The 25571-nt window shown below is 32.3% G+C and overlaps 1 protein-coding gene across 2 annotated transcripts in view; it reads right to left on the bottom strand.

Moving 5' to 3' along the window:
- Positions 1-2515: 2515 nt before the first annotated feature.
- The window catches only part of LOC128986903 (kinesin-like protein CG14535), a 205866-nt gene continuing 182810 nt past the window's right edge, over positions 2516-25571 (bottom strand). Inside the window, exons 4-19 of one of the 2 annotated variants that reach the window (XM_054407508.1) lie at positions 19266-19475; positions 17027-17120; positions 16091-16279; positions 15102-15293; positions 14320-14458; positions 11736-11898; positions 10659-11553; positions 10035-10162; positions 8133-8259; positions 7511-7621; positions 6812-7014; positions 6119-6210; positions 5147-5332; positions 4601-4704; positions 3670-3832; positions 2516-2820 (exon numbers count right to left, since the gene is read on the bottom strand). In XM_054407508.1, the coding sequence (XP_054263483.1) occupies positions 2727-2820; positions 3670-3832; positions 4601-4704; positions 5147-5332; positions 6119-6210; positions 6812-7014; positions 7511-7621; positions 8133-8259; positions 10035-10162; positions 10659-11553; positions 11736-11898; positions 14320-14458; positions 15102-15293; positions 16091-16279; positions 17027-17120; positions 19266-19475 (3090 nt within the window). In that variant the 3' untranslated portion in view covers positions 2516-2726. The remainder of the gene's footprint in view (positions 2821-3669; positions 3833-4600; positions 4705-5146; positions 5333-6118; positions 6211-6811; positions 7015-7510; positions 7622-8132; positions 8260-10034; positions 10163-10658; positions 11554-11735; positions 11899-14319; positions 14459-15101; positions 15294-16090; positions 16280-17026; positions 17121-19265; positions 19476-25571) is intronic. The other variant, XM_054407509.1, reaches the window with a different exon arrangement.

The raw sequence follows: 25571 nt of genomic DNA, 5'->3' as shown, positions 1-25571 counted from the left end.
CTAAGTTAATCCTGTCATCAGATATCTTTGCAAAGTTTAAGTTGAGTTGACTTCTAATGGACTCCAAACCGGTAATATTTAAAAGCGTAAATTAAATAAAGCTGTACAATTACTATCATTAGACCTCTGCAAAATAATTCATGAGCAGTTGGAACCAACACTAGCTGCTGAAATTGAGCGTTTTATAATTTGTAACTTACTTTTTATATATTAAATATTGTAAAACCCTCAAGAGTGTGTATTATTGCTTTGTTAATGCTTTAAAAACATTTTTTCAAGACATAAAAAAACATAAATTATATTAAAATTATATATTTTTTACTTTAAGGGTATGTAGACTTCATAAGAATGTGATAAAGCTGTTATCTTTTTATCAAGACAAAATTAGAATGACATTTCATTTAGATAAAATAGTTACTTTTATACTCTTGGAGTACCAGCATACTTTGACTATGCCTGGTTCAAATGCTATTTAGAAATTCCTGTGTAACAGGTATACAAGCTTCTTACTAGCAATTAAATGTGCTAGGAAATGCTTTGTTTTTGTATTTATTAATAGAGGGTAGGTTTTGCTGGTAAGGAAAGCACCACACCACTAGACAATATACACAAACTTTATTATTACACATTTTGAGATAGCGGGAGACAAAGGCTTGGAAGAACAGTTTAATAGACTTAGTGTATAATTGGTCTTGACTTATAAATACTCATTATACAATTCGGATGGTTTTCATTATTTATAAAATTCATTGCTTAGTAAACTTCGGCACTATATTGATTGTAACGGTGAATATGTATAAAATTCAGTTTATAAAATCTCGTTGCATGATTTATATATATACGAAATACAATTCCTCATTTTGATTAGACATCAGGTAACTTTATTAAAACTTATCTAATAAAAATATTAGGTATAAATATCGTAATGAAACTTTACTAATTTCTTAATACCTTTCCCATTTATTTGACATTGATGAAGTAATTTAACACTTTTTTTTACTTTTAAGTAAGTGACGTAATATGAAATCCATTATGTAACTTATCTATAGTGTTTAATTCAAGAACTTAATTTTTTCCCCGAATTGGGTCAAATATGTGCTAGTAATTTCAATTTGAAAGACACCATTTAACTACTTATATTATAAAATAAAGTATAGAAAAGTAGGCCTATAATTATATACGTTTTAAAACTTTTGTTTTTGCTTCTTTGTTCCAAGTGAAAAAAACTAGTAGTCTATGGACATATACAAAGATAAAAGTAATATTCAAAATATAAACAGTACACTCAATATGTTGTAAAATAGTGATTTATCATAAGTTACTACTCGTCTAACATATATTAACAGAATTTTTGGCAATAATAACAAAGCAGAATGCTTTAGGCATTCTGAAACAAACGCTTTAAGCTCAAAATAACAACACTGTATAAAAGCTTATTCTTTACAAGTTTAAACAATAATAAATAGATTTTTACACCTTAATCTAATTTATATTATATTTACCCAAAACCTTCTACCAACCCTGCATCATTGTTCTTCGGTTTATTTTATCGTACACTTTCTTTCCTCTATAAAGCATAGTTTAATTTCGATTTAATTTCAAGATGCTGTCAAACTGAAATCGTTTGATCAATTCCTAAACTCTAAGAGAAATTTGCAATGATCGGTCGATTAATGCCTCTAAAATGTTTCTGATTACATTTAATTAAATTTGAGATAGTTTACAATTATGTCTGTCTGTAACTTATAAATTTTAAAATGTGTTAATAAGATTCTTTTGAAACTAGGACCAAGTTAAAATTATAATCTATTATTTATTCACACAGTTAGCAAAATTGAGCTTAGCCATTTATTCATTTTCCCATTTATCACACTTCAACATATCCAAAATTACTTACCTGACAACGGTAAAAAAGCTAAAGAATAACACTGTACAGTAGTAGGTAGTAGACACACAATAATCCAACACTTTCAACAAGACTGGAGGAAATTCGCACTACCGTTAATAAAGGATTGCCAAAAGCAATATTATGATTGACCTATAAGCCATTGAAAGTTAACATAAAACGCATTATTTTTTATCTTTTAATTTACCCAAAAGAAACTATCTTAATCCTGGACTTTTTATTATATACAGTTTTTCTAGCCTTTTTTTAAGTGCATCATTAATTATCCCATACAATTTTAATTGGTTGTGTTTTTTAGCCTAGTGGGTATGACTTAGGTGCGGGAGGGAGGGGTTCAATTCCCTGCTCATCCATAAAACTTTAATGGGTTGAGACCAATCCACGTTGATGTTAATCAAAATGCCACTGGCATAGACAAAAATGTATTACACAATGAAAGATTGCAAGTGGATGGTTGATCCAGAATTGTCTATGCTTGGAAACTAACCATTGTAATAGCCGTGGAAATAATTCAGTTTGGGCAGAATTTCTCCGAAAGCTATGTTTATAGGATTAACAAACAAAAAAAAAATCCGAAAGTGCACAGGTTACTTCTTACTGAGTGTGATAAATAGTGTTGAATTATCCAGTGCCAACTGTACTACTGTACTAGGATTTCAGGAGAGTTCGAATGCTTAGTAGAAAACTAGAAAACTAGTTGTGGAAAATTCAAATTTTAACGTCAAAACAAGACCACAGGGTTGATAGAAAGCTTGGTCATGACTGGGCTGGAGGCTTGTGGTCGAAACATGTGACTACCAGAACGTGAGACTTGCAGGCATCAACTCTCTTGCGCAGGATGACAGTTTCTTGATGTAGAGCTTCCAGAAAACTGTGTGGGTCGTCCCAGTTCTGCCAGCTGTCCTCCACGTGGACTACCAACATAAGGAAATCATAATTTACTGAACAAGCTCACTGAACAAGCTGTTACTATTGTGATTATTGATAAGGATGCAACCCCACTGTTCACATTTTATTTCTTGAGATACATATTTAAAACATTCTTGAAGTTACTCATTTGATCTTACCTTCATTATTTCTAATTTTATTTCTTTATACTTTTCTGCTTAAATTAATTAAAAGTTAGATAATTTTTTAAAATTTTCTTCTTGTTTTTTGCTCTGTAAAGTGTAGAAAAATAATATGTAACATCAGTATATTATTAAAATTGACTTAACTTTTTTAAAGATTATCAAGAGATAGAATTCCTAGAATCTTAAAAACTTTTAAAAACTCTTAAAAACCTAGAAAAACTTTACTCCATTTAAATAAACATTTTAAAACAGCATTTGTAGATAATGAAGTGGCTTCTTAAAATGCTTGTAATAAAACTGTTACAATCGTTTTAGAGCAACAATATTTTTATAAAATATAATAACTCTTTACAACTTTCAAGTCAGTTGTAGTTCTTTCAGCTCATATTTATGTATATTTGTATATATTTACTTAATCACTCTTCATCAGTAAGAGTATTCAAACTTTAAAAGCTCAATAGAGATGAAACAATATTATTTAAGTTTTTTAAATTGTTTTATAGAAATGATTATGGATTTTATTTTGTAGGAAGTTTTGGATAGTATATATATTTTGTAATGCATAAAAACCTATAAAAACATTCTGCAAAAATAAAATTAAATACATTTAGAATAGTTATGATCAAATTTCATATGCTTAACGTAAAAACAAAAATAAACTGAAACAAAAAGAAAGTGATGAGTACGTACTCACGTTCGTAGCTCCATCTGTCTTGAGGCACCAGTAGCCGAGCCTTGGCCGAGGCTAGCTCAGCCTTGAGTATCCTCTGCTCTCGCCTGAGTTCTCTGAGTCTGTTAGCCTCGCTCCAGCCTCTCTCTAGCCTCTCCACATCGGGGTGGCAATACTGGAGACCTTGATAGAAAATAAGCATTTTATAGATTTTCCACATTTGTGTTGAAATTAAAAGTTGGCTATTAATGTGGTATTTAATTTTTTATTGTGTTTTTTGTGTGTGATTTTGAAAACAACTACCATGATCGGTTTCATTGGCCAGGACGGACAGGTTAGTCTAGTTTCGATATATCAAAAAGTTACTGATTTTTCTTCGGGACTAAATCGGTGACTTTCCGATTTCTAGGTGCTATAACCACTCAGCTCCCCAGTTGAATGAATAAAGCTTGTACTGTTAGAAGTTTGTTAATACCATTCTAGAAATAGGGAATCAATAACACTCTATACATTTTGATAATAGCAACAAGTTTTATCCTCCTTGTGATATATTCATATAGACCAGCACCTAAGTTGAATAGACAACATTTCATAAAGTAAAACAAAGATTCTAGAAAATTGAAAAATTCAGAAAATGGATAAAAATTCAGAAGTTATAAGAAAGTTACTTTCTGTAGCCTAACAGGAGATAGGAATTTTTATATTTAATTTAGAAAGAAGTTCAGTTTTTGAAATTTTCATTTAATTATTTAATTAATTAAGATCAACCAATTACTCAGATCTTAATAGTACCGGTAACTCAGTTAGTTATGTTTTATTTTTTTAAATGTTTACATTCTCTCGGCAAATATATAGTTTTGCTAATTAAAAGTAGGATTAAAGAAGTCTTATTACATTAAATTCTAATTTAACTTAAATTATCTATGTTTACGGTACTTCATATATACTTACTTGCTCCTCCGGGGTCGTGTATGCTGGACTGGGATTGACTATCTGGTTGTGTGCCACTTACATACCCACTGCTGTCACCGTTCTTCATTTTACTGCAGACAAACCTGTAAACAATTAAGACATCCATAGTTGTCACTGCTCTTGGTTACAATCCCAACTTAAAAATCATGAAATTACTTCAATTCAATTTGAAAGTTATTTATGCCGAATTACTTTTATGAGGCTGTAAGAACATAATTAATTTCAACCTACATATTACAGTTACCCACTTAGTAACTTGCATCATTTAGTTGTAAACCCTAAAGTTGACATCGTATATATAATTATAAGGCCCAGCTGTAGTAAACTTAATGTTGGTGTATATTCCAAAAACAATATTATCATGGGTGTATTCTATCAGTGACACAACTCAACTACGTTAATTTCTTTTGTTAACTAGCCACAAATTAAAAATGGGAATGACATGTCTACTCCATCAACAGTTAAAACTGAAAATAAATAATACATTTTAAAACATGTTGTTTAATAAAAATTAATGACACTAACCCTTCTCTAGAGAGAGTCAGTAGGGAGCTTTTCAAGGGTGGAGGAACTCTAAGTTCGTCATCCTCCTCCCCTAAGCTCCTCCCTCCACACTCGGCACCGTTCCCAGGGGCTCTCTCGCACCTCTCCTCTTGCAAGTTGGGGTTTGAAGCTCCATCAGGATGTCTTAGGGATGAGATACTGCGAGTCCTAACGAGAATGAAATGGACAAGAAGGACTATTTTAACATCGTAAACATGTACAGTTGAATTTACCAATGGATATCTCTTGGCATTGTAAAAAAATAAGAATATTACATAAAAAATGTTAAATGCTAGTGCTATAAAGTTAATACATATAAGAAATGTACACTTTCAACATTCTTGTGTTTATTTTGTAAGTAGGCCTAACTGTTATTTTACTTGTGGGTGCCCGGATTGTATGAATATACGTTATTAATTTTTCATTAATTTATTGGTAAAAAAATAGTGAATTTAACAACACAATTTTTTTAGTATTTTAAATGCTAAAATATTTATATGTTGAAAAAATACATAATTGTGTACAATACTTGCTAAAAAATATTGTAAACCATATTGCACACCTAGTAATTTGTAAGTATTTTCTTGTAAACGATGGGAAATGTACAATCTCTAAGCTAAAATATATGACCATATAAAACAACAACCAATCTCAACGGTGATGATTCACAAGATTACTGAATCATTCAATTACTTATTACAATATATTTAGGGTCTTAATATGATAAAAGAAAAGACATATCATATTTTGTAGACTACCATATGCAGTGAACACTTGCAAATCTAAAGTATAGATAAACAAACTCAAAGAATTATGATTAACTTCTTTGGAATTTTGACATCAAACCAATTAAAACTGAATATGAAAATAATAAAATATGTATGCTGCAATAATTTATACTTTACGTATTAAAATGTTAAAATAAATAAAATGTTTGATAAAGTGAAGACTTACAGGTGGCTAAAGTGAGAGGTGTCGTACAGCATGCCGTTTGTCAAACTACCCTTGCAGTTGAAGCACACCTTTCCCGACTTTTTATCGTCCCCCTGAAACAGTTAAGGTGATAAACTCAACTTCTTACGTTTCCTTGGGTGTAATAATATTATCTACACATAAAATGTATATTAAGCAGCTAGAATTGAAATGCAAATTTACTATTTGTGTTTAAACTTGTAGAAAAATGTATGATACAATTGGTAATGTTTAAGGAAAATAAAAAAATTGTTTTGTAAAACAGATGAGTTGTAGTTAAAATGATTTTTGCATAAAAGGATAAATAAAGTCAAATTTTTTTTCAAAAAAGGATTTTTTTTTTAATGGAAAATGGTTATGATAAGTGGAAATATTTCCAGGTAAGACAGATGTTCCATAACAATATTTCAAACCTAATATGGTTTCTTTTCTTGTTGCATACCTGGCTATTGCGCCTAAGCTCGACGGTTTTGACAAGTTCATCTCATATACACACAAAGACACAGATTATTTTCTCAGCATTCACCTTAAAAATACAACTTAAGGTTGTAACCATTGGGCGTTGCCAAAACCAGTATTACCTCTCAATGCTCCAGGAATATGAACCTTTCCTTTAATAAAAATGTGGTCCAGAGGCTAAATAATTAAGAAAAAGAGCAAAATCATTAAGATTACCGGACAGTAGGCAGGCTCGCTGACGATGCTGCTGGTGTCAAAGTCTCCTCCGTTATGGAGATGGTGGTGATCCTGCGCCAACATGTCCGAGAGAGATAGTGACTGACAACGAGAGAACAAACGTGTCTCAACATGCTGGGGCATACACAGGTCCTGCTGCTTGCGTGACAGAACAGGTGTGCGGCAAGGGTCCTGGTCCATGGCTGAGAAAAAGAATTTTGTAAAAAACATTTAACTATGATACAAGAAGTCAAATGTTAATGTTCTCCTTATATTTGTAACAAAATTAGTTTTTGTCAAAAGATATATTTAAAAATCAACTACTGTTCAAATGGTATGGATGAAATTGTATTCAGAATACTGTAAAAATAGATTTAAGGTTTTTTGTGCACTTTAACTTTGTGAATGATCAAAAGACTTAGAATTAAATAAAACTATTGCACTATTTGGTTTGAACGATCCACTGACATTATTTCAAAGTGTTTCCTAATCATTTCAAACAGATTGAACACCAATTATACATCAAATTGTTATCTCCATGAATAATTTGGCTGATTTCCGAATCTTACATCTGCTAAATTATTAGATAAGATTATTTTGAGGAAAAGGGAATTATCGCAATTCAAAACATTCAACTAAGTATTAAGTTTTTAAAAGTTAAAAACAATAAACTGAACATAACAATTAATATTATGCTACCTTTACCGTTGTGAATTTCCATAGACTGATTTTTCAGCCATGTTGTGTGATGGAAAAACCCAGGACCTCTGGGAAACAACCTTTCAAGGTCATTTGCAATCGAAAGAGAATCTGAAAAAAGGGATACTAATTACAAAAGTTTTAAACATTTTATTAGCACAAAATGTGTACACATTGGCCTTTCGCTGGTGGTGCATTACCATCACAAAATAAAATGGTAATCATATCCTGGAAATTTCATAGATGAAATAAAGTTAAGTTCGTATCATTCGGTGTTTACTAGCGAACAATCTTGCATGGATATTCTGTAATATATTATTATATAAAAACAGGATGCTTCAAAACCAAAATAATTGAATACCTATGCAGTATTTTAAAAACAACAGCAATATATGTTAGGTCAGATAGTAAAAAAATTACCTGGATAAAATATAGGAAAATATTACGTTCTTGTTGATTCCACAAGCAGGATAAATTTCAAATGTTATAAACCACAAATAAATAACAGATAAAATTAAAATATCATTTTTTTTTTACAATCCGTCAACCCAAAGCCTATGTGTCACTCAAGTTTTTTATTGTTGGTTGAGTTTCAAACTATACGTAGTTTTTTTTAGCATACCTGTGAAAGTCGACACAACTGTTAGATTCTCCTGACTCAGTATCCTCAGAGGATGTTCCTCTTGGTCGACCTCAGGCAGAGGATTCTCAGCCTCTCCCATACACAGTGCAATATCCTCCTCTGTTACCTGATATATACATGTACATATTATAAGGATATTGTTATAGTAATATTTTTGAATAACTTTAAATAAACACTAAAACCTTTTTCAACAGGAAATAAATGTTTTATAAAGTGATTCAAATTCAAACTACTAATTTCCATAATGTGGGGTTTCCTAACAAAAAACCCATTTAATATTACAATGTTGAAATTATAAGAAACAGATAATTAAATCTCACAAAGATGTGTACAAAGTACAAAGAATAAAACTTTATTATTTGCTTTGTAGTTTAAGTTTGAAAAATAAACTAACATAAAAAAATAAACACAAACACTGATTTGTAAACAAATTTAAAAAATAACAAATGCTATTATTTTATATTTTTTGCTTCAAAATTTCTGTAAAAAAACTGATTGCAATACCATTTAAAAACAAAACCATAAATATGCCCAATAGACATGGATTCTCCTTTAAATATTAAGAACAGGATGGGGGAGGGGGGAAACAATTAATTATTATCATAGGTAATATGCAAGGGTGTCAAGATACATATAAGGCTGCGTTTACATTGGAAGCACGCTTAGGCAAGTAAACTGGTAGCGCACGCTTGCGCAAGCGTGCCGTGCCCGAAGTTGTGGTTATACTACGAGCAACCAAGCGCAAGTGCCACTAGTCTCAGCAGGACAGTACAGTCAAAATTGACATGTCAGACGATGAGGATATTGTGCTAGAGAATGGAGTTTTAAAGTTTTTATTATTAGACTCTGAACGAGTAAGGGTAAATGATTTTTTTATGGATCAAGAAGAAGGAAGGGAGTATGCCCGGATTTTTGTTGATCTTCTGCAACAGCCAGATAAGTTTTATGAATATTTTAGAATGATGCTAGAAACATTTTACTACATTTTAGAGAGAATAACACCAAATATTGAAAAGCATTATATGTACAGTTGTATTGTAGTAGTTATTGCTAACAATTCAAATAAGCCTACGACTTGCGTAATTGAATCAAATATATTTACACTTGTGCTACCATTATTGTTAATGAATTATTTACCTTATTGGTAGGGTATATTGTAGTACATAATGAAGGCAATTAAGTTTAGGAGAAAACAATTTAATTTTGACAGATAATTGCATTACAAGTCATAAAGTAATTGAAATTATTTTTCTTTATGATTAAAACCAGGGTGTGTGTTATTACATTATGTTGTGAATAAAAACAAATTATAACTGTGTTATTTTCCACTGTTCAAGAAATCAAATTAATCACTAAAATCTGGTGGAAAAATACATGGATTACAATCATTAATTAGGCAATGGGAACCCCTGGTTGTAGCCTGAAACTAATTTATCCTATATAATTGGTCTTCTTGCGCGAACAGCATCAATCAACACCTCCGTATCCATGCTGAACAACTATAAACACTTTACCAACAGACACAACCGATGCTACTGTGTCGGTGAACCACAACAAACTGAGGCACGCTTGCTTGTAGAAACAAATATTTTTGTTTCGTGATTTGAGAAGCGCAAGCTTGTCCCAGCGTGCGCTTGCTAGTGGCGAGCACTGTAACCACCACTGGTCAAGTCGCCGCCGGTTTCCAGTAATCTGCTACAATTTTGTTTCAAAGGGCAAGCTTGGCCAAGCGTGCGCCACCATTTTACTTGCCCAAGCGTGCCTCCAATGTAAACGCAGCCTAATTATTGTACTGGTGGACAAGTAAGTTTTTACTTAAATAAAAATGGTTAGCCACAAAATAGTTTTGCTAATAAATTTAGTTACTACATTTTAGTTTACCTGAAGGCATGAATCTTGCATTGCAACTAGTTGACCTGGCTCCTCCATTTCTATGATTTCAACTTCAATTTGTTCATCCTCTTCCTCCTCCTCATAATTCGTTCCTTGCAGCCTCTCGATTGGAACAACTAAAATATAAATTAAAATGAAAATTAATAAATTAAATGAATAAACATAAAAAATGAATGAATTATATTTATTTTTTATTTGCACTATCAATTTATTGGAGAAAAAGATTTAATCATGATAATAAACAGGTAGGTTTACCTACCAGCTTTACCTGCTAACTTGCAGTGAATTTAAAATTTACTTTTTGTTGATTTAATCTATTACTTGGCCTTTTTTATGTCCCACCTTAATCTGCTAGCACGCTAAGCTTATGCCAGGAACAGTTTTACACATTTACTTCAAGCTAGATCTAGAGGGTCAAGGATATATCCCATACATAAAGTCCATTGGTAGGGTTTGAACCCAGGACCTCAGGGATCAAAGTCCCACATTTTACCACTAGACTAGCTGGCTTCCCATTTGGTCATCAATTCAAAGAAACTAAAAATGGTAATATAGAGCATATAAAGAGTATCTACTGAACGAAAGAAATGTATAACAAACTATCTTAATTACCTCTGCCGATTTCTCCATTCCTTGCAGCAATGGAGGTTTGATGTAAAGCAGGAACAACTTCTTCTTGATCCTCCTCATCTTCTTGTCCACTAGCCTGACCTCTGACTCCACAAGTGCCGTCACTAGAGTCCCTACCTTCATCCGAACAGGTCTTGAAGTTGGCCAGATACCTTCTAGGCGGTGTCTTATCCCTCGCCATGGACTTATGTTTCTGCAACTGCACAGCCTGGTTCTCAACCCACTTTCTGATCATACTTTTCTTGTGATAGTCCATGAAGCCGTAGCTCAAACCGTTTTCTGCATTCAACGGACCATCCACCCACATTTCTTTCTTTGCGAGCTTATGCGGTCCATCTTTTTGCATCATGTGGAGGTTCCTTGCTTCAACCACCTTAGATTTAGCTATTCTGGGACCATCGACCCATCTTTCTTCTGGAGTATGTGTTCCATTCAATTTCGGAGTCTTTACTTCCTTGGCTTTACTAACAGACCGTGAAGGTGATGACTTCGAACTCGCAAGTCCTGATTTCCCCAGTTTTCCCACCCTATGAGGAGAAGATCTATCTTCGTGAGAGCCGTTCACTTGTGACAGTTCTTGACACATTCGCTGAGGGGATGCTGGAACTGATCTTGATATGTTGGGTCTGATTCCTCTCTCGTGGCCTTTAGGCTCCACGCCGCTACCTCTCAGAGCCTTCCCCATAGCACAGCGGTTGTCTTCGGAGTTGAGGCTTGGCAGGTACACAGGTGGATGTTCTCCGTCGGTTTCATCTGAAGGACCAACATATATCACAGTATCCGCTGACTGTTCGCTGCTTGAAGGATCCACTTCGCTACTTGTAGTACCTCGGTTCACATCCTCGCCAGCAACCATGCCGGAATTTCCTCCGGTGAACTAAAATAAAAGTTGTGCATGAATGTTTGTTTCAGTTTAAAATATTACAAACCTATAATATTTATAGGTATATAATATTATCAAATATTTATAGGTAATATTTATAGGTAATATTTACAGGTTTAATATTTATAGGTATATAATATTATCAAAAAGGTTTGTGTCGCCATTACGATGCCTACCTTGATTCTTCTCCTTCGTATCCTGTGCACCCTGGAGGCCAGTTGGACAGTTCCCAGGGTGTCAGAATAGTTCTGGGCGGATGGTGACACGTGAGCTATCATCCCTACGTGACATGTAAGGGATGATAGACACTCCTTCAACACTTGAGTCAGTTTGTGTTCTCTGCAAACAAAGAATAATAGTAGTATGAACTATTAACAGAAAATGGCAAATATTTGAATGGCAATTAATCTATATACAAGGTTGCACAAATTCTTGTAACCATGCACACGGGGAATTCAGGAAAATTAAACAAAAAGACAGTAATAACAAGTAAGAACAAGCAAGGTTGTGTCTGTAAGTATACCGGTTTTCATAACAATAGTGGCCACTCTCAAAATAAATTAAAAATATATTTTTTGCGATGTTCCCGAATAATACTGTATGTTTTATAAACTTTTTTTAATATTAAATTCTTACTATAGTAGTCGTGCAGTGGTCAAAAACTCAACCAAACATATGTAATGTATAGGCTTCTCTAAATTTCACTCCAGGCTGTAAATAAAACGTGTGATTGTAATTTCTTCCATTTGTTTTGGTTTTCTGTTTTTAATTTTTTGTTATTTCATCACCAGCATGGCAACCCATAAGGCCCATGTTAACTTTTTTTATTTCAAATTCATTTTTTGTGCTTATTTTTTTGCCTGTTTGAATTTATAAATTGATTCTTTACATGTACAGGAAAATATCTTTCTAACAGGATGCGTAGATTTTCCTTGCGATTCACACAAGCTGAGAAAAAAGGTTTTAAAGAAAAATACTTGCCTAAAAATATATAGATTGCAAAATTTAATAAAATATTTACTTAAAAACGGAATATTCAGAGGGCAAAAATAACAGTTAAACTGTAAAATAAAGAAATTCATTCCATATTCTTAACAAGGATACGATGCCAATGACTGAACATGCAAAAAAAAAAAAAATTGTAAAAATATATAATTTTCCTTGGATTATGGTTATGTTACAACGATTCTAACATCTTACATACCATACATAATATCCAAGAATGTAAATAATCTTAATACTTATTGAATTCAGACTTATCATACAACAGTTTTTCTCACTATTTATAAACACTAATACAGTATATTAAACAACGCAAAAGGTGTTTTTACAAAACGCCAATAGAATAAAATACAAAGATAGGTACTCAACAAGTTATTTACCCAAACTTAATTAAACGCTTAAAACAACATCTGAAGTTACAGAGCATCGCAGATCGAAACAAGAAAGCCTACCACAGAGTAGTTTCAATAGGACATATTGGTTGCGTGATTCCATGGCTCCCCTTATAGTTTACTGTGTTATAAAAAGCCTTAACAACTTCTGTTGAAAATACGATGGGTGGCGCCACAGTCTCACACTCACAGACAAAGATAGACATACACACTCGCACACAAACACACCAATACACGTCATAATGTGGATGGTTAGCCACCGTTACAGGCCTTTGGTCGAAGTTAACCCTGATGGGCTACAGTTAGAGCCACAATGGATCTCATATATTGGGATCTTTCAACCAAAACATAATATTTTATATGTGTTGTTCTTCAGATATAAGTCTGTAATTTCTTACGCGATTTTATTTCATTTGTTCAGAAAAATTACATTAGGTAATGCAATTATTTGTTCTTTACACATTGGTTTTTAAATCTCATATATTGGGATCTTTCAACCAAAACATAATATTTTATATGTGTTGTTCTTCAGATATAAGTCTGTAATTTCTTACGCGATTTTATTTCATTTGTTCAGAAAAATTACATTAGGTAATGCAATTATTTGTTCTTTACACATTGGTTTTTAAATTGTTTTACGCAGAAGTTAGTCACAGAATTCTTACCTTTGTTACACTTTTAGGTATTTACAGTATATCTAATTTATTATTTTAACAGTAATAAAACTACTGCTTTAAAAATACATTCATCTTTGATTCCATTATTTATATACTTGTAATACATGAATTTGTGAATGGTGATAGTTATATAAGTATATTTTCTTTTATGATTTTTTTTATATTTATGTAACAGTGTCAGATGTTGAAATAAACTCTAATGATGTTTTTGGTGATTTTAATTTTATAAATATCTTTAGGTCGTATTTTGGAACTAAATACTAGCTTTTTTTTACCTCAATAGTAGCTTTTTTACAAGAAAACTTTGTTGTATCACAGTATTTAATTATGCGTGGACTATATTAAATTATAACACTAATTTGAAAGGAAAAAATATATGATCTTAATACAATAAATTAATGTTTTTAAAACACGTAGATATTTATAAAAATGTTTTACTTCAAATTTGGCGTGTTTCTATTCTTGTCTACAAAAAAGTGTTTTTAATATATTTTACCAGCTATCTTGATGTATGTCTAGCACTTCTTATTGAATTAAATTTTCTCTGGTTTTTATATTTTTAAAATCATTCAACATACATAATATGTATTAAATATTTTAATTAGCATACATAAAACAAGTGTAATCATTTAATAAATGGTTAAATATTCTAACCCCTAAAATATATGCAATTTTAGTAAGTAACTAACCTGTGGGGCAGATGTTTCTGGCCGTTGAAAATGCCGAGAAGAACATTGCCAATCCCTCCAAGACTGAGCCCACCAGTAAGTTTGCTTCGTTCACAGCTGCCCAGGTCAATCAGGTGTAGCCGACTGCGGCCACCAGCAACTGAGGACAATGGGAACAATGAAAACACAAGAATAAGAACAATGGGGACAGTAGAAACACGACAATTGAAGCCAACACAAAAATAGAAACAATGGAAGCTACTACTAAATGTGACAATTACAATGAAAGTAATATAGAAAACACTAAAATATAATTAAGATAAAACTACTATGATATTACCTAACTTGTGTAACAGAGATAATTGAAATCATTAGGGAAAAACGTAATTCAATGATAGTACTAATGTTAATTTTGGAATATAATATGTATATAGGTATAAATAGTTTTATACCTTAATATCACAAAGTATAACTAAGTGTAATGAATTATCAAACATTAATATTTTTTCAAAAATAGATTTTTAAGGGTTTGCAGTTTTAACGTTATACAGTACTTGATTGTAAAGCAATTAAAATGCAAAATGAACATTTTTATCAAAAAAACATAAAAAAGGTTAAGTACAGTACTCCTTTACTAAGGCATTATTTGGAACCCAAATGAGTTTCCTGGCTAGAAGAAAGAAACAGTTGATTTTCTTCATACTACTTATACTCTTAATTAGGCTACAAATTTATTGTATATGGTAAACTTAGGTTGTAAGATCACAATAAGCAAGTTCCGAGCCCAACAAATCAGGACGTACCAGCGCCCTTGGTGGCGACGCTGTACTGGTAGATGTGTAGGGTGTACAGGAAGTGTGTCTGGGGCGCCCGGGCGGCCAGGGCGCTGTCCAGGTAGAAGGCGGCCTTCTCTGCAGTGGGCGCCCTCAGCTCGCTGTAGTTCTGCAGCTGCAGAGGGTCGTCTCGGAGATACACACCGGGCGACTGCTCACACTCTGTGGGGCATAGCGGGGATGAATGTGTGGTTGGGGTAGTCACAGTTTAATTTATAAAACTCTAAGTTCAAGAAATAAACGGTATCAGCAATCAGAACCATGTGTACTTTCTACCATTAGCTTGTCAACAGTCCTAAGCGGTGGGGTGGGAGTCAGTAACTTGATATTTTATGGGGGAAATCAAAAGCTGCAATAACTTATGAACCGGAATTTATACATATATGAGGGTTGCACCATTCTGTTTAGAATTATAAGATCTGTAACATTCTAAGTTTTGACTAAATGTCGAGCCGTTTCTTTATCAGATTTATTTTTTTTTAGTTATATACGATAAAAAATGCAATAAATACCTGAAGATACCACAGATTGGTACACATATACTAAATTTCATAAAATCCGGACCGCAGGTGTGGTATGTAGCTCTGTACACATCCACACACCAGGCAAACATGACTTCAAAACCCACATTTTTGGGTTTAGGGGCACCCAAAACGGATATCCATTCAAAAATCAAACTCGAAAATTTTGAAGAAAACAATACTTTCTTCAAATACTTAAAATATTGGGAGTAAGTAAAAATTAAATTTTAAATAACAATACTTTAATTACAAAATGTTTTGCTCCTAACTTATAAAATGTAAGAACCTAAACTAGGCAACCCATAGATAAGGTGTTTTAAAATTCATAAAAAAATCATTCCTGTTTAAGCTTAGTTAGATTCAAGCAGTAAAAAATCCCAAATAAAATTATTACTATTACTTATTTAAAACAATTTCTGTTTTAAATTACCAACTCACCATTGGCATGTCCCACCAGCAGGTCTTTCAGCTGTTGGGAAATCTCCACAGCTGATACTCTAACAGAGAACCTGGCACCTGTCTTCTGTTTCTGTTCAGCAATGCCACGGAACAACCACGAGATGGAGCTGGGGATGATTCCTAGACTAGTGGCGGAGTCTGGGGTGCCGAGCATCGTCTGGGTCTTACCTGGAGAAGGGGTGGAGATGAATAAAGAACTGAGCAAAACTGACATTGTAAGGATAAAGAGTAGTAAGAATGTTTTGTATCTGGACCTTTTGAAGACTGTTCTGTTAGTAATATTGGCTGGTAAGCTTGTCTCACAGTTCTTTTTCATTGTCATGTGAAATTTCATAACATAACACCAACCATGTTATGATTTTTTGCAGTGGCATCATTAAGTTTTTGTCTCAAATCCAAATAAACGAATAATTTTTTTTATATGATATTACTGTTACTGGGAAAACCCCAGATGGTGCTAAAATAATGATGGAAAATGTTACAACATCAAAGAGCATAGTACACAACAGATGGAATAACTATCACACAAAATAAAGCAGAATGGACAAGGTTGGCAATTAGCATATTGTATATACATTCGTAACTTCAACACTTCGTAACTTCGTATAGGAGTGTAGTTTATGTCTAAAGTAAAACATTATTTTATTATATTTTTACCACACCCAATATAACTAAATAGACGGACAAAATTTAAATTTGTATCGAAAGTCTTTACTTAAAACTATAATTAAATTTATGACTGGGGATATTGGATTTTTTCTTATTACCATCAAAGTGTATAAAAGCTATCAATAAAAACTAAAAATATAATATGGAAAATATCAAATTTGTTAATAAGTCATTTATAACACTTTCATGAATAGCAAAACTCGCAAATAATGATAGACGGCTAATTGTAAGAAAAACATTTATTACCAAGTTTAGCGTGTCCAAAACAGAAGAGGCAGCCGTCAGAACCATTTATAACTGCATGAATGATGTCAGTCAGTGCGGATGAGCACACTTCCGCCTGGAAAAGAAAAAGAATTAAGACAAATAATTAATATGATAAGTGTTGATTATAATTTTTATGGTTTTAACCTGATAATGGTAATGATATGTTTCATAACTAAGGTCATAAGTTGTTTAAGTTGTCATAAGTTGGGGCGCGCTTCAATTTGATGTGTGAGGTCGTGCGAAACACAGGCATAAAGTTTGAAATTCGCAGTTAATCCGAACACGAGTAAGCTATGGAGCAAGTACCGGAAATTTTTTTTAGTAAAATTTGAACTACCATTCAAATCATGATGCAAAAACTGGGATATATCCATTTATGTCTACTTTAAAATTTTTACGAAAATGAGTATAATTTTAACTAAAAGATACATTAAAATTTAGTAATAGCGCATGTGTGAAATTGGTAAATTAGGCTTGAAAAGTTTAATTGAGCACAAGGACATTAAATCAACTACTATTGGGTGATTTTAGAAAGTAAGCCTATAAAATGGAAGTTATAGAAATTAGAGAGAAATCGTCTTAGTTCTTTAATTTGTAAAAAGGCAAAGTTGTTTTCAGACTAAATTAATTTCTTTACGTTGAAGTGCTGTTTTACAATGTTCATAATATAAGAGTAGAAGGCTTTTAAAAGTCAAACAAAATATTGACTAAACAAAATAGGTAAATAGGTCACTGACAACTGCAGTCCAAGTCAAGTATGGAAGCAAAAGCCTACTTGTGTTAGGCCCGGGGGGGGGGGGGGGTGAGACAGCCTGACCCCATCTAATAAATACTGGAGTCGACATTACAGCGCTATTTACCCTGCACCCTGAGGCCACCAACAGTAAATCAACTCTGCCGAAACAATGGCAACTTTCTTTGACTACGGAGCTTAAGTTGTTAATTTACTGCCGTCTTTATCTTACAGCGATGTAATAGTTGGAGCATTCCTTAGTCAGGAGAATAAAACTTGCTTTTGTAACTTTAGGGTTACTTGTGTAATTTACTAATCTACTATCTGGTAGTGTTTTATGTGGTGGTAAACAATCAATTAAATATGGTAAAGATGTACATATGAGGTAATACAATCTAAATACGATATTTTACTTAAAATATCACATTTGGTATTAATATAAGGGTGAAAATATGTGTGTAGCTTGTTTATTGCAAAAAAAATTAATAACAAATCTTTTTTGGTTTTGTTTACCTTAACGCTTTAATTTATCTTGGATGCAATACACAGTAATGTCGGTTTTGTAATATCTATTTTTGTGTTAAACATAAAATGGTGATCACAACCGATTTAAATAAAGCATATATTTAGACAAAATCCGTACCTATCTTACTGTATTTTCGACTAAGTAAAAATAAATTCATAACATTTATTATCAAATAAGACAATATCAAAATTCGTGTATACAGTACTTAGATAGTTTTTTTCAAAGGTTATACCCAAGTGTAAGCAAAAAAATCAGTCATTAAACCATTTCCTTAGTTACTCTACATAACTGTACACAAAAGTAAATTAACATACCAAATTAAATAAATAATTCAATAATTAAAACTAATCATAACAAATCAATGTAAGAGCACACAAAGATAAAGAATAGTTATAACATTCTATGAGAACACAAGAAAATATAATTTGTGATCGCAAGGAAATTAATATTTTGAATACTTTAATACTTTTAACTGAAATAGTGACCGTACGAAGGTAGAAATTTTAAACCAAGTATGGATGGAGATGAGTGGCACGACCTTGGGAGTCTTGTTATTGACTAAGGCCGACATGTTCCTTAGACAGGACTGTTAATTAATAGCCCATACAGCTAATGGCAACTAAGGTAAGGGACCTATAGTTTATAGTGAAATCCGAACAAAATTTTTTCCTTGTAATTTATTAATTGGTCTAATTATCAGGATAGTACTGCGGATCGTCGTAGTACCTACTAGTGCGGACGTTAATCCACACCAAGGGGTATCACATCTACAGTGCATGCCTATAAATATCCACAATCCCACAAATAGCCTTATAAAAAAGTAAAAACAATACCACAAAGACCTTGGATAACAAAAATACAATTCACATAAACTTTTCAACCATTCTTTTAGTGAGACATACTCTTGATTTATACTAATTTGAAATAGGAGCCCAGTAGCCCCAAACATCAATAATCACCTGCGAATCTTCATGAGTGAAGATGGAGTCGAATGCGAACATTTTGGGCGCCGCAACGCCGACCCTGCGGTCCTCCGGCGCAGAAGGGCCGCCACACAGCGCCGGGTCAAACAGTGTGATCTGCTTGCGGCGCTTGTCCACGCTGAAGAACGAGGTGGAGTCTTCGACGGAGCTCTGGGCGTCACCAGCCACGCGCAGCATCACCTTCACCTGCACACAGAGTTGCCTTAGTTCTTGCTCATAAGATCCCATATTTAACAATTGAGTTGGATCACAATCTAAGAAATTTTGAATGTACACGAAAAAAGCCCATGTAGCCATTGGAATTGTACGGTCAATGGTAATAGAGTGGGTGCAAAATCTGTGAAGACGTTGGACATGAAAGGACAGGATAGACGCTGAGAGAAGGAAGGAATATACCAACCACATACGTTGGAGGGGATATACGTCGCCATATGCTCTTAGATTTGAAAATATGATATATATGATGTCAAATTCGATTTGTAAAACTGTGTCTACAAGGTGTATGTATTTATAATAACCATATTTAATTTCTGAGCAACAAAAGGGATTTCAGTTAGAAAATTTACAATTTTATCCTTAAACAATAAACACTTTTTTACAAGGAAACGGCGAAATTTCACCAAGTACCTGCACAAACTAATTGACCTAACAATATGGTCAGATAGTTTTTTTTTATTACGTAAAACTCTTATTGTGTTTTAGTTTTAATTTTTTTCTGCTTTGTGGTTTTCTACACTATTAATAATGTTCACATTTTTTTAGGGAACAGTACTAATCCTGGTGTTCTTACTGTCTAACGTTGACCTTTTGGTAGCATAATTAGTTTATAGCCCTATGCCATTTAGGTTCAGAGTTGATGTAACTAAACCAGCGACCTCCAAATGTAAATCTTTTACATTATAAATTAAGCAAGAGTAACTACTTCATGGTGTGTCGTGACCAGGATTAGTGAGCTATGGCGAGCGCCTGAAGGTTCACTGGATAGGCAATATGAGTGTTGTAGTAAGGTTGCCTATCAGCGCCTAGTGCTCGCTTTAAAATATATTATAATAGGGTCTATAATACACAATACAAAAACAAAATCATCGATTTTAGTTTTATGTTTAGAGTAGTTAATAGCCTGCGGTATCAAGATATCTGAGTGGGTTTATGGTAAGTTAACAATATTAACTTCAATTTGTTAAACTTGGAAAAAATATACTCGTGTAAAAAATTTTAGCTCAAATGGAATGAATTGGAGTTCTTGCAAATTGGTAAATTTATTTATTTGGATAAATTGGTGTATAGAGTATTGCAGTTCAGTTTTTAAATTATAAATAAATCATTCATATTAACAAGAGCCACACTTAAAAGAAATATATTGAAATTACTATTAGTACAATACAGTATGTTTAATACTATTAGATTGAATAAATATCAGCAACGAAGTAGTAACCTTAAAAGAAATCATGTATATTCTGCTATTCTAATATTCTTGGAAAAATTGAAATGTATATGTTGCTAATGCCCGTTGCGTATGACCGTAAATATTTTTCCCAGAAATTAAAAACACTATTATACAGATTCTGCGAACCCAGAGATAAAAACATGCCATATCTAGCATACTTTAACATATGTATGCAATAACAATTCGGTATTAAAAACAATAGGGGTTTTTAAGCAGAACTGCATAGGGAAAAAGCTTACTCAAATAAGACCTCTTGGTTGTTTCAATGTTTCATGACCTTATTATCACTTATTTATTTTTACGATAAATTTGGCTTGACGGAAACCTAAAGACTTTTTAGCAAGTAGTGAGAAATATAATTAAAATAATACTACAAATTGTCATAAAACTCTAACTCTACCAATTAGAATCCAATTTTCTACCAAAACGTTTAATTTAATGGTATAAAGAAGACTATAATATTCTTCATAAAAATGTAAAGGAAGATAGTGACATTACTTCGGTCAATTTTGCAAATATATAAAATATATCTTAAACACTTATACGGTTTAAATAAATTGTGTGAAATCGGTTGCAATAACAGATACACTATGCAAATACAAGAGCAAAGTTTTATGTTAAATCAGGTATAGAATCAACTCCATAAATTACCAAGCTATTTTTAAAACATCTATCCAAGCGAGCAAGCAATAGAGAAACTCTATGTATACTAATTGAAAACAGTTCCGAAATAATAGGAAAACAACATCCGAAGGAATAAAAAAAATTTGTGGACATCAACTATCGATATTACTATACTTCGTTCACAAGAACGGGTTTAAGGGAAGAATCTATCTCCTCTACTTGACCCTTTACTTTAAAAATGTTAGTTCCACATTTGATTAAGAAAAGTAATACAAAATACGAAAAAATGGCAATAGTCGAGTAAATATAGGCACTGAGATAGAACAAATTCCAACAAATGGTTTTTCGACGGTTTTTGGTAGTAATAGGTGTAGAAAGTACCAGGAAAAAAGTCTACCAAAATCGGACAACCGGAAGTCGGGTTTTTCCAAGATGGCCGCCGTGAGGCCCTCGAATCGACAAGATTACTGCAAATTCGTCGATTCATAGTTCCAGGATTGGCCGATTTCCACGAAAATTTGCAAACACACGTAGAACTATATTTCCAACCTCAAATATGAAAACTAGGCAGACAAAGTAACCCAAAGATGAATTTTCAGGGTATTATGTGCTAAAAAAATAAGATTTTTTACCTCAAATATATGTTTTTCTAATATTTTGTACAAAGTTTGTTATAATTTCAAATTTATTTTTTCACCATTAGATTCAACACAAAAAACCTAACAATTTAGTATATTGAATCTTTGTTCTGCTTCAATTTGTTACAGAGATATTGAAAGTAATAACTTTAGTATGTTTTCTTGCCGAGATAGCTCAATGTTAATCTTATGGAGAATAAGCATAAATATTAATATTATTTTTCATTAAACCTATATAGATAAGACTTTTTGTTCTGCTTCATATTATCTGTTTTAATATTTTTTTTACTAAAAATTCCTTTTTTTGCAGTTATTATTGCAGCAAACCTACGTATTCGGTTCCTCAGTGTTAATCATAAAGAGAATAAGCAAAAATCAATTTTTTTATTAGTCCGAGAAGTATAGAATATTACCTTAAGAAATTGCAAGAAAACGTTTTATGGTTTTATGTTGTAGTGTTGGGTATGCAGAGTAACATAGTAAAATTTGCCAATAATCGGTCTACTGGAAAACCCCTAGAATCAAGATTTAATATGACGGATTTTCTCAACATTGGAAAAATTATAAAAAAATCCACATGCATTTTCATTGATATTGACTTCAGACCACCACCGATATTTATTGGGTGGTCATTTCTTCATTTCGATAGGGAACGTGTTTTCGGCCGTCATTTTGGATCCCCCAATTGGAGATAAATATTGTTTTTAATGCAATGACAGTGTCATTTCAATAGCGAACTTGTTTTTAGCCGTCATCTTGGATCGGCCATATTGGATATAAATAATTTTTTTTTATGTAATGGCAATGTTGTGACACATTATTTTAAACTAGATTTTCACGCCCATTCCATTGCCAAAATGAGTTTTTAAGTATCTTTTTTCGTTTTAAAGATATATTCAAACGAAAATTCTCCTGCATACATTTCTTAAGGACGTTTCATATTTTGAACATTTTTTAAGATTATTTTTTCTTATATCTCCAGTACATATTAACGCTTGCAGTTCGTTCTAGCCTTAAACATTTAGTGATGTAAGGGCTTTCATTTGAGCTATTGATCATTAAAATCTGTCGAGTTAGAGACTAGTTACCAACCCCAACAAAATATTAAATTTCACTTTTTAGAAATACATTTTTATTAAAATATTTATATCTTGGGTTTTTAATACGCCACCAAGTTCTTTCTGGTTTCATATTACTCAGTAAATGTTTGGGTTAATTTTTTAAACCACTAAATAAAATGTGACAAATTTAATATGGGTACTTAAGTTATGTACTTAACTAAAGACAAATGCAAATAATTTAATATTAAATTAAGGTGCATGACTCATTTTTATTAATTAGTCAGATATTATTTAGTGACTAATAAAATAAAAAACCTAATTCTCTACTGAGTAATTTGAGACCAGAAATAACTTGGTGACGTATTAAGAACCCGAGATATAAATCATTTAATATAAACTGGTTTATAAAAAGTTAAATTTAATATTTTGTTGGGATTGGTAGCTCGTCTCTAACTCGTCTAATTTTAATGATCAATAGCTCAAATGAAATCCCTTACATCATTAATTATTTAAGAATGAACTACTAACTGAAGATAAGGTAAATAATCGTAAAATAATTTCAAAGTACAAAACGTTTAAAAGAAAAAAAAATTGTATTTAAAAACGGATTTTGGCAATGGAATATGCGTGAAAATCTAGTTTATATAGTAATAATGTGTCACAACACTGTCGTTACAACAACAAAAAATTATATCCAATAAGGTGGATCCAAAATGAAGGCCAAAATACGTTTCCCATCGAAATGAAGTACTGACCACCCAATAAATATCGATGTTGGTCCCAAGTCAATATTTAGAAAATTGTGCATGGAAAATGCTTAGACCTTTGGTATCTTTTTTTCAAAATTTGTCCATTGTTGGGAAAATCCGACTCTGCACACCCAAAACTACAACATAAAACCATAAAACGTGTTCTTGTATTGTTTTTAAGGTTATATTCTATACTTCTCGGACTAAAAATAAAAAAATGATTTTTGCTTATTCTCTTTATGATTAAAACTGAGGAACCGAATACGTAGGTTTGCTGCAATGGTAACTGCCAAAAAAGGAATTTTTAGTAAAAAAAATTATTAAAACAGATAATATGAAGCAGAACAAAAAGTCTTATCTATATAGGTTTAATGAAAAATAATATTAATATTTATGCTTATTCTTAATAAGATTAACATTGAGCTATCTTGGCAAGAAAACATACTAAAGTTATTACTTTCAATATCTCTGTAACAAATTGAAGCAGAACAAAGATTCAATATACTAAATTGTTAGGTTTTTTGTGTTGAATCTAATGGTGAAAAAATAAATTTGAAATTATTACAAACTTTGTACAAAATATTAGAAAAACATATATTTGAGGTAAAAAATCTTATTTTTTTAGCACATAATACCCTGAAAATTCATCTTTGGGTTACTTTGTCTGCCTAGTTTTCATATTTGAGGTTGGAAATATAGTTCTACATGTGTTTGCAAATTTTCGTGGAAATCGGCCAATCCTGGAACTATGAATCGACGAATTTGCAGTCATCTTGTCGATTTGAGGGCCTCATGGCGGCCATCTTGGAAAAACCCGACTTCCGGTTGTCCGATTTTGGTAGACTTTTTTCCTGGTACTTTCTACACCTATTACTACCAAAAACCGTCGAAAAACCATTTGTTGGAATTTGTTCCATCTTAAAGGCTTTTTTGGGCTAAATCGACTCGTCTACAAGGGAACTTCCCCTCAAACCGCCTAAACATTGTGAACAGAGTATAGTTGTACATAATAGTAAAATATTTCACAAGTAGCTATTAATGTTTTTTTTTATTCTATGAAATCGGTAACAATACAATAAATGTTTTATTTGATTCTCCCAGGTAAATAAAGAGTCGTTACCCGCCACCGACACTGGAGCAGATCGATTCGCAGCCTCTCACTACAAATCTATTATTCAGCGAGAAAACACTCGTAATAATTGAAAAGGAACCTGCAAGTGATCCGCCAAGCTACTTCCAGCTGTTGGATTACAGCACAATGGCGCGAACCAGCGAGGGAGCCAAGTGATTATTTGTGACTCTTTTGTAACAGATTTACAATGCACTTGGACGACTTTGTTCAATATTTTGACAGAAACGGTAATTAGTATGATTTAACAAATTTTGTATTTTGAAAGAGGAAATGTAATTTAGCTATTTTTACTGAATATGCTTACACGAGTCAATATGTAATGTTGTGTTAAGTTTGAGTCATGTAGATGTTTAGCATAGCCTACGCTTATACCTTCGGTTATAACACCAGAAGATTAGAAATTGTTTTTGCAAACACTATTTATCTGGTCAAGCATGGTTTAAATTGGTACTACAAGTATATAAAAAAATATCCATATACCAGTCACAAGTAAAACTTAAACATGTTTTTGGATTACCCATTAATATGATAAATATATTAGAAGGTAAGTATAATTATTACCCTGATCTTCTAATTATATGTTTGTCTGACAGTATTACCATGGACTAACCAACCACAAGTAGACTTCTAA

This window comes from Macrosteles quadrilineatus, unplaced genomic scaffold, assembly GCF_028750875.1.
Source record: "Macrosteles quadrilineatus isolate MER2022 unplaced genomic scaffold, UCM_ALF_1.0 Scaffold_2__2_contigs__length_208266976, whole genome shotgun sequence".
NCBI lineage: Eukaryota > Metazoa > Arthropoda > Insecta > Hemiptera > Cicadellidae > Macrosteles > Macrosteles quadrilineatus.
Note: the sequence above shows the minus strand (reverse complement) of the source record. Positions and strands in the feature narration are given on the sequence as shown.